Here is a 20,587-nt window from a genome sequence, read left to right as displayed (position 1 = left end):
ATCTAATCACATTTATTGTCTCACAACAGTCACCTTCTAAATAAAATCTCAATAAATAACACATATTTCATAAATATATCTCCAGAATAAATATAAATAACTTTTAAATAATTCAATGGTATATAACATTCCTTTCATCAAACAAACAATTACATTACACCTATCTCTACTTCATTGGATAAAATCTGTCCCCTCAAGAACTTCCCCGTTTACTGTCAAACAATTACAATAGCAGACTTGAGTTCTCCAAACACCAATACAGGATAGTTTGAACCATGTTCTTTCAACCATCAATTAATAGAGTACCGGCATGTAAGTAATGTTTTATTTATTTGTTCATTTATTAATTCATTGCAGTTTAATAGACTATTTACCAATTTGTGGGTCTTACCTTGTCTGCTTAAACATTTTATTCATTTTGATAAACCACAGACATGTAATATTGGCATAATTACTGTAATTTATATAATTTATATCATCTATCTTTGTTTATCTTTATTAGACAACACCCCAATATGGCTTTATTATTTCAGTATTTATTTAACTTTGTATCGAGACCTGAAGATGCTTTGCATATTATAAAAAGCGAAACCGGTCGTCTAGATAGTTAAATTAAATTGATTGTGAGTAAGTCTAATTTAATATTTCTTTTACCCTTTACATTTGAATTACAGTAAACTTTATAAGAATAAAAGAACAGTAGTTAATCTTATACCTGGAACATACCGACGAAACATTTATTACTTAATTTTTATACGTTATACGAGTTGTCGTAATATTAATCATTAATTTTTTTTGTTATACGTCGCAATGTAGGAACTCGTTTTTCCGTGACATAATAATTTATTATTATATGCCGAAGTAAACCTTTGTCAAAATCGCCCAAGTTAGATTTTGGGGCAGATCTCATTCTTTTGTTAGGCGTCGAAAATGATGAAGAAGCACCTTCCTCTATATTTTTATTTCACGAGAGATTCGTTTTATAGTGGCTATACTTACTCCCGTTGCTAAGGAAGCACGCTCTTGAACTTTTTTAAAATCTTTAACATTCGGATTTTGCATCGCTTCTCTCTGCATAAAAATAATTACATTTGCTATTACCTCCCTCGTTTGTCCAGACAAGACTTTGTATTCTAATTTTGAATGAAAATCCAAGTTTATAATTTAAAATACTTAACAATACTTGTTTAAAATGTCAAATCTATTGTAATACGATATTTCTTCAACACACAGTAACTTTAAACATAAGTAAAATAAAAAAAACTTTGTCGCAGACTATACAAGTACCTTGCACTTCGAAGGGCCAAAAAATAATAAGGACAAATTGTGTTGTGGTCGAATGCGCATCGTGGGTGGAACCTAATTTCAAATCGGCCAAGTATCACGCATACCTAATAAATTTTGCATTTGACATACCTAATAAAGATAAGCATACCTAATAAATAAAACAAAAAATTCTTAAAAAATCTCACAGAACTTGTAGATTAACTGATTAATTAAGAAGAGTTCTAAGAATTGTAGAACTCTCTAAACAACCCATTAATAATAGCTATTTTTTCTGACATTGATGACACACCCTAGTGAATCTATACAAAGACAAAGTAATAAGTTGATAAATGTGTTATTTGATAATAAACAGGTTGATGACAGTGCTAAGAAAAAACTTTCTTCTTATAATAGGATTTCACCAAAGTAGAGTATGTTTCAACTGTAGTGGCGGAAATTTCTAGGAGTAGTAAAGCCTCACCAAACACAGCAGTGGCGTTCCAGAAAATACGTGTGATTTAAATCAAATTGTTAAAGATAGGTACACAAAATTTATTGAACAATGATATTAGATTATATTTTTGGCAATATTGTACTACATTTTAATACATATTATTATAATATATCACATACATATATTGTATGTATGTGAAACCATTGATTCGTATTACAAATTACAGTATTAATAAATATTAATTACAAAGAAAGTTTTAACTTTAAAACCTTTATTATTTATATTATTACTCACTTAAACGTTACAAAGTTAAATAGAAGAATATACGAAATAATTTTAATCAAGCAAAAAAAATAAAACATACATACAGGACAGTTTGGAAAACTTATATTCACATAGGTTACATGGTACAAACTGGTACAACTCATATAACCGAAAATAGTGTTTTTCAAGTATGTCATATGTCATTCTAATTTCTAGGGCAACGTTGCCAGTTCAACGAAAATACTGTATAAAATCAGCTAAATGGAGAGCTGTACGACAGACACATTATAAAATTACAGTAGATGCATTCTAATGTTCTCTGTGCCAATACCCTACGTTTAAAAATCCTTTAAACATTTTGGACATTAACTCAACCCTCTCTCTGGTTATTAAATTTATTAGATACGGTTTTTTGTTGTTCATGATGATCATAATAATACCTATATTATTATCCAATCCAATTCCTAATTTTTCAGTAATTACGTCTATGCGACGTTCACTTTTTAAATACTTATCTTCAACCTTGACAACATGTTCACACACTTTCTTTCAGTTATCTACAGTTACTCTAGCAAATTCCTGTTACACCAACACTTTTACGTCTTCTAACTAAAAATAAACATTAAAAATGCACTTTGTCAAATTTATATTGAATATGATTTTGCTTCTGTCGTTTGATGATTTCATACAATTGCGGTTTTAACATTAACGTTACAAATGGTAAATTTTTTCTGTCAATCAAGGTATCATATCTATTTTTTTGGAATTACTGGTGGGTGCTTTATTAATTTGTACATTATAATATGACGCATTATCAGTAACATCAAATCCAACAGGCAAATTACGGATTAACTGTTCTTTCATCCATTTTACATAATTTTCTAAATTCATATCATCATGATAATCTCCTATCTTAGCTCGTGACTTAAAAATCAACTATATGAAACCCATCTCATCACCACTGTATACGATAAACAACCTACTTCATTTTGAAATGTTTTTGAACAATTCTTTGCTGTCATCTTTGCTTCACTGTCATCTGTCCAGCTATTTGGCGTAGCGTGTCCTGCATGTACATAGGTTTCATCAATATATACAATTGACTTACCTTCGCTTCTGTAATATTTAATTTTGTCCAAATATTTATTACGTAGATCACGAATATCATTTCGTTCAATTAATAAACGTCGATTATTTTTTATTTTCTTCGATTTAAATCCCAAATCTTTCACAATTCTGTAGAGAGAACTCACATTTCCAGTCCACTCGTACGTACACCTCTTCAAGCCTTTTCCGCAAAAGCTTCAATGATACACGACAACGTTAAGTCTCATGAAAACAATGAATGGTATTTCTAATAAACTTTTTGTCATACTTCCTCAAGTCTGTCACCGTTGCTTTCCTTTTAGCAAGTGTTGTAGCTGGAAATTTTAGTGTTTTATCTGACTCTGCGTTTGTTAACATACTCGCTTGTTGAATGATCCTTTCTACTGTACGTAAAGATACTCCAGTAGCTTTATTCACACGTTGTTTAATATTGTGTCGATTATCTTCAGGAAATAGTATTTGCATATATTTAAATACATTGTAAACTATTCCTTTTAATTCTGGTGTCAATCTGATCTGTTTACTCGTATTACACTTAACCATCTCCATTCTACAAAATAGTTCTAATACGCGTGGTAGCACCTTTCTTGTTGAGACTCGACAACATAATGAGCCTAAATTACTAGTGACTAGAAATTTTCGAAAGTAATTATTATCATCGGTAAGATAGTTTCGAAACAAATTCAGATTTGCGCTTTAATCTGGAGCCTTCTAAAAATTGCAAGACATGACCAGACGATGATAAAGATGTTAAAGAAGACATGGGGAATCTAAAATTTGCATTCCACGACATGTCTATTCATCTAGGCAGAAATCCTAACGAATTTGTTTCTCGTACTCATACAGAGTAGATCCGAAGAAAATGAAAAAGACAGAAAAGATTTTATTTCACGTTCAAAGCGTCTATGTATCTATTGATACGTATTTCGCTTTAATAAAGCTCATCAGAATAGTTATTCATAGCCGTTCTTAACGTGAAAAATAAAATTCTCTGTCTTATTAGAAGTAACAATAACATGACTTCGTTATGGACGCAATAGCGACATCTGATAGAAAAATCGGTAAGATAGTTTCGAAACAAATTCAGATTTCTGCTTTAATCTGGAGCCTTCTAAAAATTGCAAGACATGACCAGACGATGATAAAGATGTTAAAGAAGACATGGGGAATCTAAAATTTGCATTCCACGACATGTCTATTCATCTAGGCAGAAATCCTAACGAATTTGTTTCTCGTACTCATACAGAGTAGATCCGAAGAAAATGAAAAAGACAGAAAAGATTTTATTTCACGTTCAAAGCGTCTATGTATCTATTGATACGTATTTCGCTTTAATAAAGCTCATCAGAATAGTTATTCATAGCCGTTCTTAGCAAATTTTAGATTCCCCATGTCTTCTTTAACATCTTTATCATCGTCTGGTCATGTCTTGCAATTTTTAGAAGGCTCCAGATTAAAGCAGAAATCTGAATTTGTTTCGAAACTATCTTACCGATTTTTCTATCAGATGTCGCTATTGCGTCCATAACGAAGTCATGTTATTGTTACTTCTAATAAGACAGAGAATTTTATTTTTCACGTTAAGAACGGCTATGAATAACTATTCTGATGAGCTTTATTAAAGCGAAATACGTATCAATAGATACATAGACGCTTTGAACGTGAAATAAAATCTTTTCTGTCTTTTTCATAATTATTATCAGTTTTTTGTATGTCATTAACGAGTCGTTAAATAGTCATTAATAATAACTTTATAATTACGTTTTTAAGGTTACTGATACTAAATTAGAAATTAACGTTTACCAAACTTTATAGAGTATCAATTATTAAAGATGGTATTGTAACAAACAAAAAGTTTGGTATCTATAAAACAATCTGTGTACAATCAAACTCCATTTATCATTTAAGTGAGTAATAATTTTTTAATTAGCGCGATTTCAAATAATTTAATTTGTTTAATATTGCAACGCCACTGCATGGGTCTGATCATAGATTATCTATTGTCTGCGCAATTAACTATTTCGTGGAAGGGCTCGCCACTCGATTTGAAATAAGCTGTAGCCATTGGTATACCACGCACTTTTAAATATGATTTTTACAACTTTTTAAAGTTGTCTTGCGCCTATAATAGAGGCGTTTGACTTTAAATGTTTTTTTTTTCTTTGTAATATTTGTTAATAACAACTCTTTTATGAGATGTTTATAACCTCCTATAAGACGTAATTTTTTTTGGTCTGTGTAATTATAAGAAATTCTCTTAAAGAATTGTTCTTTATAGAAAGCTCTGAAGATGGCATGTCGCATGCTGACAGTTCTTAGCTATTTTAATAAAAGTTTACACAATATCAACTTTTTTGAGAACATATACCTATTGCTAGTTTGACCTATATTTTAAAGTATATACAAGTCATATAATCTTTTTCGAATTTTATATAATAGGTGTAATCTATTACAAAAATAGAATATATCTTATTGTAACCCAACTGATCGCTACGCAGTCTAATCGCTAACAATACTCTTAGAGCTTCAGAAGACTGAGTTTAGAGTAATTTTACAGTTATTTTCACTAAATAGAGATCACTAATATATTATCAGCTTTGTAAAATGGACATAATGGAAAGAGCAATACGCAGATCTTGAGAATAACAGTTTACGAAGAAACAGCTGAACATATTCTCTGTAGCCTAGCCAAGTATCAAATATCTCTCCTAAACGAATAGAAGTCCTTCTTGGAAATCTAGTTGTCTTTTACTAAACATAGATGTAGGGTAAATACGATATATATTTATACACGAAAAATCTTTCTGGTCGCAGTGTGGAAAGGTCTATGACGCCTTTGAAATCTACAGTCTGCAATAAATTCAAATAAAAATAAGAGTGTAACTTTCTTTTAACTTACCATTCTGAAGAAGTTTACGTAAAGTGGTGAATAAGTATACCTATTTAAAATTATAATGATCCCAAAATGTGTGAGGTACACGCAGTAAGTAAAATTACTTAGAAATACTACATATTTTGCCTTCAACCACTTTCGTATGGCACCTGAAACACATAAACGTAAAATCAATGACGATACAAAAACTTCAAGTTCTATTATCATTTATATTGTACAGTAACAAATTTCAGTTTCTCACACAAATAACGTTATACATTTACGATTTACTGCTAATCAATGTCGGATTTCAATACGAAGTTCGACCACAATTTTATCCCTTTTGTCTTTTTTTGTACTGAAAATGTCATATGTGATAAAAAATAATTTAAGTTTAACCAGGGTGTGTTTTCGAAATCGAATTTTCCGCAATTTTTACAAGGTAAAATTTTTCAGGACTTGTCAATATGTGTTTTTTGCAGATACCTTATCATGAAAACTAACAAACTTTTAAGTGGCATGAAAGAGATAATTACGGACATTGACTTAAAAACATTACATGTTTAAGTTAAAATTAACAATCTTAGAACAACGGTAGCTCTTACGGCAGAATTTCTGAAAATAGAATCAATACTCCTCTATCGGTTCGTAAAATGGCATGAGGGAGAAAATTTCTTTACAAAAAAAAACTTTTCCCAAAACCAAAATTCAATTTTCACCAAAAGTTTTCCCTGGAAACCACAAAGTTTTCACACAGTTTACTCTCCTTGGTTTTATCTTTTAATACTCTTAAAGAGATAAGGGATAAAATCGTGCACAAACTTCGGACGGTCTATAAGTTTAACTAACATAAATCGAAATAATCTGTCCTTAAATAATACTCAGATTAATTTCCTTTTTTTTTAAACTTTATGTGTTGCAATTTTTGTTTCTTTCAATTTTCCAATCAAAATTAAAATGTATATAATTAACGTCATTATAGTTATTACGATGTTTCTGTCGCTAACAGTTTTTGTTTCTCTTATTTTACATGTAACTGAAAACAAATGAGGAGGTAATTTTTATAACTTAATTTCATAATTTAATAATAGATATTTTTAATTAGTTGTTTTAAAATATTTATAAGCACGTGATTTCGGCTACATTTCACACCTACGGCCCGTGATTTTGGATGGCTAATTTCATTTGATATTTGCCAGACTATATTAAGCATACATACTAAACATGTATATTTTTATAACTTTAGTGTTAATATAAATAAAAACTACCACCTAAATTACAACAGAAAAAGAAAAGTATTTGTTTCTAGGTATGTACACTACGTCAAATACCTGGTCAATTAGGTTTAGATTTCTTATTTACCTGGGCTGTTCCTTACTTTTGGGAACGCGGTAGTAAATTTAATATACAATAAATAGCTTTCTTTTATAAACTAATAAATCATTTACAATTAAATAAATATATATTACCACCAATATTTTGAGACATTCCTAAAATCCCCACAGCCACTCCTAGTGTATATAAAGGTCTTACGATTGATCCTAATATAATAGGGGCATACCCATTTGGAATGGTACTACTAAAATATAAGGCTATAGCAGGAAGACCGAAAAATATAATCGCCCATAAATAAATTATTATCTAAAAATAAAAATAAATGTTCGATGAAACATGTACAAAAAATTAAAAATATATGTAATTAGTATGTAATACTATATGAAGACACATATATATATATATATATATATATATATATATATATATATATATATATACACCCGCGATCATAAAATCCGGGTCACTTTGAAAATCACCGATATTTCATTTTTAACGAGCTTTATCGTAAATAATAATAACACAAATACAAACTAATACATCTTTCTGAGAATTGTTGTCGGCTTAGCGGTTTCCTTTGCACCAAAGAATTTCAATGGTGCCGATTTGGCGGAAAAGTGCACACTTCCCAAAATGATAGGTTCCTGTAACTGCCGCTTGTTTTAAATGTCTCATTTGTGCTTTGACTTTCTGTTCAAACGCAACGAAATAACGTTTATTATTGCCTCCATTAGTGTTTATTAGAGCCATTATTAGTGTTTATTATTGTTTATTTTTTGCCAAAAATACCTTTGACTGTTGTTAAAAAGGCACAAATTGTTGCGCTTGTGAAAGACGGTCACACTCAACGGCAAGTCGCAAGAACTGTTGGCGTAAGCCTTTCTACGGTCCAACGAGTGCTTCAAAGCTTTCAGAAGAAGGGTTTGCTATCCAGACGACCTGGCTCTGGACGAAGAAGAATAATCACGGTACGAGATGACCCTTTTCTTGTGTTTCAGGCCTTACGAAACCGGACCTCCACTGCAATTATGCATCGAAATTGTCTACAGGAAGTACGAAATCGCAATGTTATCGTTGCAAAAGTCAGGAGAAGATTTCGTTCTTTTGGACTATCTTCTCGGGTAATGGCTACAGGACCGCCACTTCGCCTGGCGCATCGAGTTGCACGAATAGCTTTTGCTCGATAATACGCGCATTGGGGAATTGATGATTGGAGCAAAAAGTTATTCCCAGATGAATCCCGTTTCTGCCTAACTGGATCCGATGGACGTGTAAGAGTTTGAAGGAGAACCGGTGATGATTTTCACAAGCTTGCATTGCTCCAAGAATGCCATTTGGTGGAGGCTCGGTCATGGCTTAAGGAGGTGTATCTTCCGACTTCCGCACAGAATTAACCTTCATCGAAAATGGGTCATTAACTGCACGAAGGGACATTACGGAGATTCTGGAAGAACATGTTATGCATACCATGGCAAGGCTTGGAGAAAACGTCGTTTTTATGCAGAACAACGCGCGAACGCACGTTGCCACGATCAGTATGCAATACTTGGACGAGGTTGGAATTACGAGGTTACCCTGGCCAGCTAGGTCTCCGGACCTGAATCCCATCGAACATGTCTGGGACGATTTGAAAAAACGTATTCAACCCCTAACATCTCCTCCTAACAACGAACAGGACCTTAAGGATCTGTTAGTGAGAGAGTGGAATAGCATACCACAATATGTAATCCGCAAAAAAATTGAGAGTATGCCCCGTCGTCTGCAAGAGGTCATTAGAGCAAGTGGAGATAATACACGATATTAGTCATTGAAATTTCACTGACATTTCACCACGTTTTGTATTTTCCATTTTTTTCGTATGCCTGTTTTATCAACAATTTGGTTTGTTTTCTGCTTTTTCAATAAAAACAATAAAAAACCGTTTTTTTTTTCTTTCAAAACTAACATTGATGACAAATAAAAAATACGTTAGCCTAAAAAAAAGGTTATTCCTGCACCAGAGGCAAAAATATTCCAGAAACTTGAAATTTTCAAGATGACCCGGATTTTATGATCGCGAGTGTATATACATATATTAAAATATATTACCTGTAGTGCATTAGGTGTAATTTTTTAAAAAAGAAATTTAATTATATCTTTTATATTATTTATTTATTGGGATGTACCTTTGATTTACGGATGGAAGTGTTCCTAATACCGAAATAAATATGTGCCATTATAATACCAATAAGACTTGAAGGCCAAATAGAGCTGGTTGACATGTACGACACAACAATTGAAGATGATTTTCCAAAGTTTCTCATTTCCAGATTTCTAAAATTAAAAGTGAATTATATATATATATATATATATATATATATATATATATATATATATATATATGTATATATATATATATATATATATATATATATATATATATATACGTATATATAAGAAAATTAGCAAAATGTATTTTGCTATTTAATCCTTTAGCTGTCGCGGAATGTGATTCCACACACAAATATTTTCCTATTGGTAATAATATATCTGATTTTAAGTATTATATATACAGTGATAAGTGTTTTAAGACCCGGCAAAGTAACGCCAAAGATGAAAAACATAATGTGGTGAAATAAAAAGAGATAAAACTATTAGAGGTGGGAAATCATCGATAGAAACATATTTACATTACTTCACATTACCACTAATGATAGTTTTCTACCTTTAGACGTTAGCTTAAGAGCTAGGGACTTCGGTCATAATTATACGAAGTCGGTAAGCTGTTCGCACGCACCCCATTCCATAAACGAGTCGCGATAATAACACTCCATAACTCCCAGTTTGTACTGAATGTGTGCTGAATGAGCACTGAATGAGCACTCCCAGTGTACTGAATGAGCACTGGGCCCGTATAAATCAAGAGGATATGTATATATTCTTTCTTTCCAGTGCTCATTCAGTACAATTGGGTACTGAGGACTTACCTCATTTGAAGACCAAGTAGAAAAAATAGATAAATAAACAAAAACAAAACTTTAACACTTTAGTTTTTTAAGGATTTTTAGTGTTGCAGCATTGCCTAGGCCAAGACGAGCTGCAATACTACCAAATGCACAAGCAGATACAGAAGGATGCGAGCAAACAAATAAAGAAAGAAGAAGAAGAAGAAGAACTCCCATTTTTGCCAATTGTGGTGAACATCATTACTTGTACAGATTTTTAAAAAGCATAAACAGTTTTCACCAAATTATGTTGCATTCAAAACCGATGACTGTAGAATTGGAAATACAATAAATCCGTACGTTTTAAATTTTGAATTGAATTTGAATAATTTTGAGTTTCCGTTCTATTACAATGAAATGAGAATAAATTGCAAATAATGAGGTTTTTGAAAACTTTGTACCTAATATGTATTTTAACTCTAGAACACTCACCTAGGCATTGGAGTAGCTGAGTATCTTTGGTAATCAGTTTGTCGTGTATATTCACAGTGTAGTTGCCTTTCTTTGTGCAGTCGTTAACCCCAAGATCGCAGTTGCATCGTATTTTTTTACAAAAGACTAGTGTTAATGTAAGTTTTTTTATCTTGTTAATATTTCTGTTTTTATTCACGGACAATTTAATTAAAAAATGGCTAGAAAATTTGACGATAAAAGACCCTTAACCCAATTAGAATTCCAGTTGGAGGCCGAAAAAATATTGATGGGTGAATTAGATGAGTAGTCTACAATCAAATGGAGAAACTTTTATTAATTTAGAAAGTGAAGACAGAGTACAAAAATCTTTCAGCCCGTCTAAATAGGTACTCCGAGCCAGAATTTTCTGGTGATGAAAGCAGAGATTTTAAGTGTAGCAGTTCTAAGATGAAAAAAAGGAAGGCTAATAACCACTCTACTCCAGTTTCTATGCCTAGCAATTCATGTAGAGTTCAATATGAGATTTCTTTTGTGAAAACATTCAAACAGTCAACAAGACCATTCATTTCAGCAAATAATAACTCAGCCTCATCAAAACGAAAAAGGTAATGAAGAAGTGTGTTTTTAACAAGTTGAAGAGCAAGAAATCAAAAACATTGTGGACGAAGCTGAACTGCATATTTCCAATTTGACTACGAGTCTCAAAGGCAAAAATGGTCATAGCTGGTGTACTGTATCTAATCTTCGGAAACCTACTACAAAAAGGAATATTTTGCGTATTGTTGAAGGAATATCTGGACAGACAAAAGATGCTAATGCACACCAATACTCAAATCAGCGTAAAGTCTAAAAATTTTAAAGTTTTTAAACATACCAATTCTCTCGTAACAAGGAATGAATTGAATGCTCTTGTTGGACTACTTATATTTTCTGGAGGACAAAAAGATAACCATCTTCATAGCAGAGAGATGCTTGATTCCAAAATGTTTGGCTTCGTTTATAGAGCAACAATGAGCTGCGAAAAATTTAATTTTCGATGAAAAAACCACAGGAACTAAAAGAAAAAATAAAGATAGGTTTGCCATTATTCAGGAAATATGAGAGGAATTTATTTTTAATTGTAAATAGTCCTATCGACCAGCTAGCTATGTAACTGTTGATGCGCAGTTACAGCTTTAAGGGACCGGTACTTTTAAGATGTATATCCCGAATAAGTCGACCAAATCGGGTCGGCTCATTAACTAGTCCAATAAACTATTAAATAACAGCAAACATGCTCTTGTATCCCCTTCGCATGGGACTGGAGCTGACTGCTACCCTATAAATCTTAACCAGATTTCTTATTGCAGATTAGGTTTCTACGTGAAAAAGTAAACAAATTTTATTTGATTTTTTTACGATTCGCGATAGATGGTGCAGTAATTACAGAAAAACATTTTCGAATCAGAATCTGCAATAAAAATGGGGGTTCTTATTTAAAATCTTAAAGTTGCACCCCACCCCACCACAGGGGGTGAGAGTGTAGGGTTGTGTTGAGTGCCGTACGATAGATTTTAAAAAAATAATAATCTCGTGTTTTTTAGTTTTTCATTTGGACATTTATTTCTCGATATATTAAACCGTTTCCATAATTTACTAAACGTCTAACAATAAACCGTTTTTTTCCGATTATATTGCCATCTATCAACAATTTGAAAAAATGTTTCTTATAAATGTTACAGTTTTTTTATGAGGAATCCAAATCTGCGATTAAATAAAAAACAGGGATTCCGTTTAAGATTTTAAAGTTGCCCTCCACCGCTCTGGAGAGTGAGGCTGGGGGTCGTGTTTAGTGATATTCGATAGATGTTGGAAAAATATAAAGTGTGTTTTAGTTTTCCGATCTAAGGTTTAATTTGCAAAATATTCGACCGTCCCACTTCTTTTACGACATCCTATATAAGAGGTATACATATATGTTCGACCGTATGAGCTATTCAATAATTCAAAATTGGTTATATTTTTATGTAAATACGATCCTGCAATTCAGCTTTTTTATCTAAAAAATTCTACCTGGCGTTTTATCAATTCTTTAACCGGGGTATTTTTCTGGAGTCTCGTATTGAAAGCGCTGCTAGAATAGGATGATAGCATGAAGCGCTGATATTTTTTGAAATCTGTGTTTTACACATCATGTTCTAAAAGCACGAAATAAAATTATAAAAAAGTAAACTTTTTTTAAATTAAAAAATAATTTTTCTTGATAACAATAAAAATTTCAATACTTATTTTTGATGGGTATATAGTTAATCTTAACATTTTTTTAAATCTTGGTCGGGTTAATTTTTTGGTGTTTTTTTTATGGAAAAATCAACAAATTTTATACCACTGACCGAATATACACCTGATGTTTTTTAATTTATCTTTAGGTCAATCATAATTATTTAATTAAAATATATTATATTTTTATTTCCTTTACAGTGCCTACATCACAATGAATAACAGTCAAGGCCCACAGATAATCTACAACGTGTATCAATTGTTTAAAATGGAGCAAGAACGAAATAACACGAAATCTTCTGTATGGTTGTTGAAGTCACTGGAGGTTCTAAAAGTAGCGTCCAAACAATTATTAAAGAAGGAAAGAGAGGAAACATCTTTAAATCCTACAGAAAAAAAAAATTAATTAGCTAAAACCAAAAACAAACGTCGATATTTACGAGGAAGAAATTATAAGAAACACGGTTCATACATCGCAACGATTCATGGCAGCAGACCTACAATGTCAGCTGTTTACAACGCTGTTTAAGATAATATACTTTACTTTTCAATTATTACGTCGTTCAGAAAAGTAGTAAGATAATTAGGTTTAAAATGGCAAAAAACCAAGCACAACAAAAACATAGTGATAAAAAAATGGATATTCGACCAAAAAAATAGACGATCTAAGAAAAATAAAAAAAAATATAGAGCAAATGGTTATGATATTATCTATACTGATGACACGTATCTCCATAGCAGTCATACAATATCTAAATCATATGACGATGGTTCAAACAACTGTTTAAAGGCTCCTGTTGCCAATGGTCAGAGTTTAATTATTGAACATGCAGAAGTAAAAAAGGTTTTTGTTCCAAATTTCCTCCTAAACTTCAAATCTGGTTAGAACTTTACAAAATGACTTTAAGAAAAGTTAATTTCCAACTTGCACCAGAAAACCCTGCTTGTATTGAACAACACATCCTACCACAATTTAGGCTGTGAAACGGCTCCTACATCTTCTTGGAAAAAAAGAACATGCAGCAACGCACAGAAAAATGCATTTCTTCTGAAGTGCCCGATACAAAACCCGAAGTTTATACAAAACTTAAATTAAATAAACCAACACATAAACAATATGTAGTATACAAAATAATGACAAAACAAGGACACATTATATTACGTCTTCCTCCATACCACCCTAAATATGATTGAGGAAATTTGGGTAGTAGTGTCAAAAATCATGTACAATTAAAAAATGTGTCGTTTAAAGTGTCAGACGTTAGGCAGATTGCCGAATAAAAATTTAACAATCTCGGAGCAGATGGAAGTGTTGAAATATGGAACAAGCTTACGATCACGTTCTTGGAGTAGAACAGGAGTACCTTAGAAAAGAACATTTAATAGATGTACCTGGCTAAACTTATCACACATGTTGGACAAGATGATTCTGACATTACGTGGTCAGACACTGACGACGATGAAAGTGACCTAAGATGTGAACTGCAATAGTGAAAATACCAGTGTCATTTTCTGTGTTTGTGTTAAAACTGTTTTTTACTGAGATGGTAACTAATGAATATAAGTACTCTACAATGCAATCTACAAGACAGATGAGTGGATCACGAGATACTGCCCTAGTATGTCAATGGCCTAAAAGGTTATTTAGCTAAGGTTTACGTTTTTACCAGGAATAAGCTACAACTCACCAGTGACCGGATGAAGGCTAGGTTTGATTAAAAATCCACGACTGGTGTTTTTAACAAAGGTGATGCAGTTTGGCTCTACCAACCAACTAGAAGAAAAGATATAAGTCCCAAGTTGCAGCAACCCTGGAGAGACTGTACCTGGTTATTAAGAAGATAAACGACATTGTATATAGGTTGCCACTAACGCCACAAAGTAAGAATAAGGTCGTCTGTCTCGAGAGACTGTGTCCTTATGAAGGGCAGAATTCACGATGGATGGGGGTGATGTTATGTGACTGTAATTACAGTCCTGTAATTGACGAAGCGAAGCTCAGTTGATTGTATTTTCTATAACTGCAACTAATCTTTTGACAATATCGTCAGCTTTGTTTTAATATATATTTTGTGATTCGACAAAATGTCATTAGTCATTTTGTTATCATTTGGTCAGTTGTAAATAAATTAAAGGCATTCAGTTCTTTGATTTTATTGTATCTGAGGAGAAAAGTTTGTTGATCCAAATAGTTTTATTATCCCGTTCTATAAAAAACCGATGGTTATCTTCCTCTTGACATTGTTGGTCAGCATATGTAACAATGCCCAATTCGTCTTCTGACTGTTCGGATTTGCTACTTATAAAAGTTTTTTGTGACAATGCCTTCCTCTTGATCTGTGTAAGTATCAATCTCTGTCCTATTCCTTTATTACCAATTCATCCCTTATCTCTTCTAGTTAGTTATCCATTAAGTTAATAGGCAGATTCTTCCAATTCGTGAGCAGTCATTGGCAATTATACATTATTCTCACTTATTATGACACTACTAGCAAAACGAGTACTCACTTGATATGGCACTTGGCATCAATAACACTGCAAATGTGCATTACTTGGAATCAAAGATCAATTCTAACTAACGAGGTCTCACCTGACGTTCTAAAAGGACTTTAAACGGAGGAGAAAATGACAAATAACGATTAGGTAAGTACGTGAAGGCGTACAGATTTCTGAAATTACGTGGTGAGCAAAATTCTAAGATTCGCAGCAATCTGCCATTCCGCATACGTGCCCGCCAGAGTGTTTTATAACCTACCACACAAATTAATGTGTGGACAGTTTAACAGCATATATATATATATATATATATATATATATATATATATATATATATATATACACCAATTCAAACTATTCATCATTGATTTTGGTTACATATATTTATCTGTATCTTTAAATAACTTACCTTAATGATGGTGTATAAATATTATCAGCTCCGTTGTTATACAGATATAAACCATGTAATAAAACAGCTCCTAGTAGAAGGGACAGGTAATATCTAAGTCCACTTAATCTTAATTTAAAATAGATATAGATGACTAGTATATTGGCTACATAAATTTGAAAGTCAGCTGATATGTACCACGTAACAGGGTTACACTAAAAATAATCGTTTTTAAATTTCAATATATTACCTTTATTATCATAAAATATGGTTTTAAATTATAAATGTCTATTATAATAATAATTATTATAAATTAATCAGGATTGTATTACTAATAAGCTGATATAATAGACGTGTGTAAAGCAGCTTCGATATTTACCTCCACATTCCGGGCAGTATGCAGTTGATTGTTCCACAAATTGCGTCTTAAGTGGATTATTGAGTGTGGGAACTTACTTATCGTATACAAGAAATTATAAATATAACCGAGATTTTTTAAAAACATATATGGTTAACCTGTACAAATAATCCGTGATACAAAAAATGTATAAAATAATGAGAAAACAAAATAATATAATTAAATGATCCGATTTCAAGGATAATGTAGAATACGTTACAAACTTTATTAAAAATAAGTTGAATATGAATGTAAGAGTAAAATGTAGAAGTAAATAATGTTCAGAAAATATAATCATTCATGGGTGGCGATATTAAAAATCGACCTTCTGGAAAGTGGCTCCAAAATGGGTGCTGAAACGTCGAGCATTAAATTCTCAACGCGGTTCTTCCCGAGAACTCAGTAATTTTCATTTATCTGACCGATATATACTCATATATATATATATACACTTGAATGCAAAATAATCGACTCAAAATCATTTTGCGAAACTACGTCCCCTGTTTTAATCTAAAAAGTGCAAAATTAAAAATATTTAGTGTACAATGATTAACCTCATTATTGAGTTCTAAAAAATTTTTGTTTTTAATTGATAGTAAGTCCAAACAACCCATTCTACATATGTAATGAACACTTAGCAATCACATCATATGAATAAAAAAAAGAAAATCACAACTAACAGATGGCAAAGATCCTGGATCTAACAATGTATATGCTGAACTCACAAGCGAAATAATACCAAGAACATGGCTGAAGTCGATGTTTATTGTTTTACCACAGAAAACAAAATCCGTATCCTGCAATGATTTTCGGACGATCATATCAGTCAAATATATAGACGGTGTCAAGAAAAATCAGCCGTATACATTTTAGATTTGGGAATGAAGTGGGTACGACAGAGGGTTACTTTAACATACAAGTGCTACTTTAATTCTCTAGAAATGTGAATTGCGATAATATGCACGCTTCATTGATTACCATAAAGCGTTCGGTAGGGTAAAGCACGACAAGCTGATGGAGATATTAATAAATATTGAAATAGACACCTATAATCTATGAATTATTAGCAATCTATACTAGAATCAAATATCGTCTCTCCATGCACAAGCAGGGGGATCTGAAGATATCAAAATCAAAAGTGAGGCCGATAGGGATCACTATCATCCCTGCTGTTCGACATATACTTCGTGGAAATCTTGCAAGAAGCGGTAGAGGGTGTTGAAGCCGAAATTCGAATTAACAAAGAATGTATTAATAACATCAGATATGCGGACGACACGGTGGTATTCGCTAACAGTTACGAAGCCCTTCACGAGGTAATGGATAGGATCACAGACGTAATTCAGAAATATGGACTTTCACTAAATATTACGAAAACAAAATGTATTATGATCTCGAAGAAGAAACAATCAAAGAATCAATCAATTCTCAAAGAAAAATCTTTGGAAGAATCAGTATAAACAGTCAAGGAATAGAAAAAGTAAAAATATACACCTACCCTGGTATGATCTTGGTATTTCAATGAAAATTTGGACCATTCCTTTAGAAATCAAATGTAGGATAGCGAAAGCAAGATCTAAATTTTAAAACTTTTCTATAATGTTGTACGGAGTTGAGTCGTGAACTATCACAGACACTACCTGCGCCAAAATTGATGCTTTCGAAATGTGGTATTATCCACAAAGCAATACAAAAAGGAAAAGAGTTAATAACCTTATTAAGAACAGCCAAAATCAAACGTGTTGACAGCTTCACATACCTTGGCTCGCTAGTGACTACTACCAATAAAACAATTCCACTAAAGGAATGTTTAAAAATAAACTAAAATGATTATATACAAAATACTGCTAACGCCGGTCCTTATATATGAGGCGGAAACGTGGACTCTAACGCGAAAAGATGAAAGACTCCTGGCAAAATTCGAGCATATGATACTCCGCAAAATAATTGGAGCTTTAAACTATCAAGAGCAGCAGCGCAAGAGATTTAATTTTGAATTACACCAACCAACCGCAACGTTTATTAAAACACAGCGACTCAGATGGGCCGGGCACATAATACGAATGCCTGACAACATAATTGCTAAAAAGCTAACGACAGTAACACCTATAGAAAAAAAATGCAGAGACCGGCCGCGAATTAGGTGGTTAGATGGAGTTGAGACTGACTTAGGGATAATAGAGATCAGAAGATAACAGAAACTGAGCAGAATGGCGACTAATCTTAGAGCCGGCCAAGATCCACAGAGGATTGTCGAGCCAAAGATGATGATGATGATGATGATGACATCGAAAATTTCGGTCACATCATGAAGACCAGCGAATGATATGGCTTGCTGCAACTAATTTTACCGGGAAAAGTAGAAGAAAAACAATGACCAGAAAGGCGACGGATTTCCTGGCTAGCTCAAAATAATCACAAATCTTTTCAGGGCAGTGGTGCCCGTAGTACAGATTGGATTGCTATGATGGCCGCCAACATCCCAAATGGATAGGCACTAACAAAAGAAGGTAAAGTAGCAGCATATCAAACCGATACTAAAGAGCCAAAAAAGAAATTTTAGCGAGAATAAAAAACATTAAGACACCAGATATAAACGGTATTATTTTTAAGTTTCTACAAGAATGTGGCAAAAAACTTAGATTATAATGATACATAAGGTATTTATCAAAGAACAAATGCCGTAGTATATCTACATATTTAAAATCAAAGTTAAAAATAATCTGGGAGAATATCAAGTTAACTTTAGAGTAAAAATGTAGTTATGGACCTAATTCTGACAATTATATAATTTTTATTTAGCTAATACGAACTCTTTATAAATTTAATTTGGCAATAAACATGTTGTTTATCGATTTCCGACAGGCGAATGATACACTAGGCAGGGATGAATTTCTTTAAGTACTAGACTATTTTGAATTTCCGCAAAAAAATAATGAATCACTCAATACATACTCAGCGATACTAAAACTAAAGTTATGATAAAATGACAGAAATCCCTCCATGCCTATGGTTAAATAGAGAAGAATGGCGGTTAGGAGTCGGAAGGCGTCGGAGAACGCTGTGAACCGATAGTAGTAGTAGTGATAAAATGACATATATCGGACATTTTTAACATGAACAGAACTCTACGATAAAGTGATCCCTTATTAACTGCATTTTTCAGTTTAATCTTGGAGATAATTTAACATGAAAGTAACATCCGCATTAAAGGTTTAATATATCCTCACAGGCATTAGTATGTACTGTGTACTTACGCCAATAAATTTGTCTTAATCACAAGAAGATTTCGATGATATTATTTATCATATAAAACATATGGTGATTAAGGAAGATCAGATAGGCAGACCAAGTGAAGACTCTGGTAGAAAAATCCCTACATAAAGCCGTCCATTTAGCACAGGATGGCAGCCAATGAATATAGCGAGCTAACAATATTTAGAGTATCACCATGCCCTGGAAAGGGCTTAAGGAATGACGAGGAGAAGGACGGATATCCGAGTCATTAAGGATAGTTATTTAAGATACGTAACCCTATTAAGAAGTAGCACTTTCAAAAGTGTTTGACAATTTGGTTACTTGGGAGTAACTCTTACAAACAGAAATTAAGAGGACGAAAAAGTCGTAAATATAATAAAGTTATACTGGTCTCATAGCTAGAATGAAAAAGTTTATAATTCCAAAAGAATTACAAATACCGAAGCTGATAAAAACAGAAAACACAGCGTGTCTGACGAAAAAACTCTGTGTTCTGCGCTGCGGCTAACCAAGTAAAGATAACCATGGTGGTCGCCAATATTCGAAACGGATAGACGCCATAAGAACAAAAAAATAATTTTCCTGGTTTTTACTTTAACCAAAAAAGTTTAATTAAAACTTTTCAAAATTTAAAAATAATTTTGACAAGTATTTAAAATATGTGGCTATAATATAGGCATATACTTACGATATTAAACAAATAATTAAAATTGCTTATAAGCAGTAGCGAAAGAAGCCAATTATCTTTACATGCCTGTTGAGATTCTACAATAGCAGCAAAATTTGAAGGCCCTGTAAATTGAATCATCCAGCTAGTTGGTATAGTGAGCATAATTACAACCACTGTTGATATTAACCTAAAAATAAAAAAAAAATTAATATACTATAACATATGGTATTAAAAAATAATGATTAAAAGGCGACGAAAGTTCAGTATTTGGGGAGGGTATACAATAAAAAAAAACGCAGAGAATAGCAACTAAAACAAATAATAGAGTATTAGACACTATTTTTCAGGTTTTTTTTTGCAAACTCAATAGAATGGCTAAAGAACAAAATGCATTGTCTGTCACTATATAAATTGAGATGTTAT

General features: G+C 32.3%; 1 protein-coding gene across 1 annotated transcript in view; it reads right to left on the bottom strand.

Annotated features, from left to right (window-relative positions):
- Positions 1-20,587, bottom strand: part of LOC140440630 (O-acyltransferase like protein-like) — a 78,179-nt gene that overhangs the window by 19,785 nt on the left and 37,807 nt on the right. Inside the window, exons 4-8 of the mRNA XM_072530997.1 lie at positions 20,183-20,351; positions 15,861-16,054; positions 9,464-9,611; positions 7,433-7,604; positions 5,991-6,133 (exon numbers count right to left, since the gene is read on the bottom strand). Coding sequence (XP_072387098.1) covers positions 5,991-6,133; positions 7,433-7,604; positions 9,464-9,611; positions 15,861-16,054; positions 20,183-20,351 — 826 coding nt within the window. The remainder of the gene's footprint in view (positions 1-5,990; positions 6,134-7,432; positions 7,605-9,463; positions 9,612-15,860; positions 16,055-20,182; positions 20,352-20,587) is intronic.

Source organism: Diabrotica undecimpunctata, chromosome 5 (assembly GCF_040954645.1).
Source record: "Diabrotica undecimpunctata isolate CICGRU chromosome 5, icDiaUnde3, whole genome shotgun sequence".
Classification (NCBI taxonomy): Eukaryota; Metazoa; Arthropoda; class Insecta; order Coleoptera; family Chrysomelidae; genus Diabrotica; species Diabrotica undecimpunctata.
Note: the sequence above shows the minus strand (reverse complement) of the source record. Positions and strands in the feature narration are given on the sequence as shown.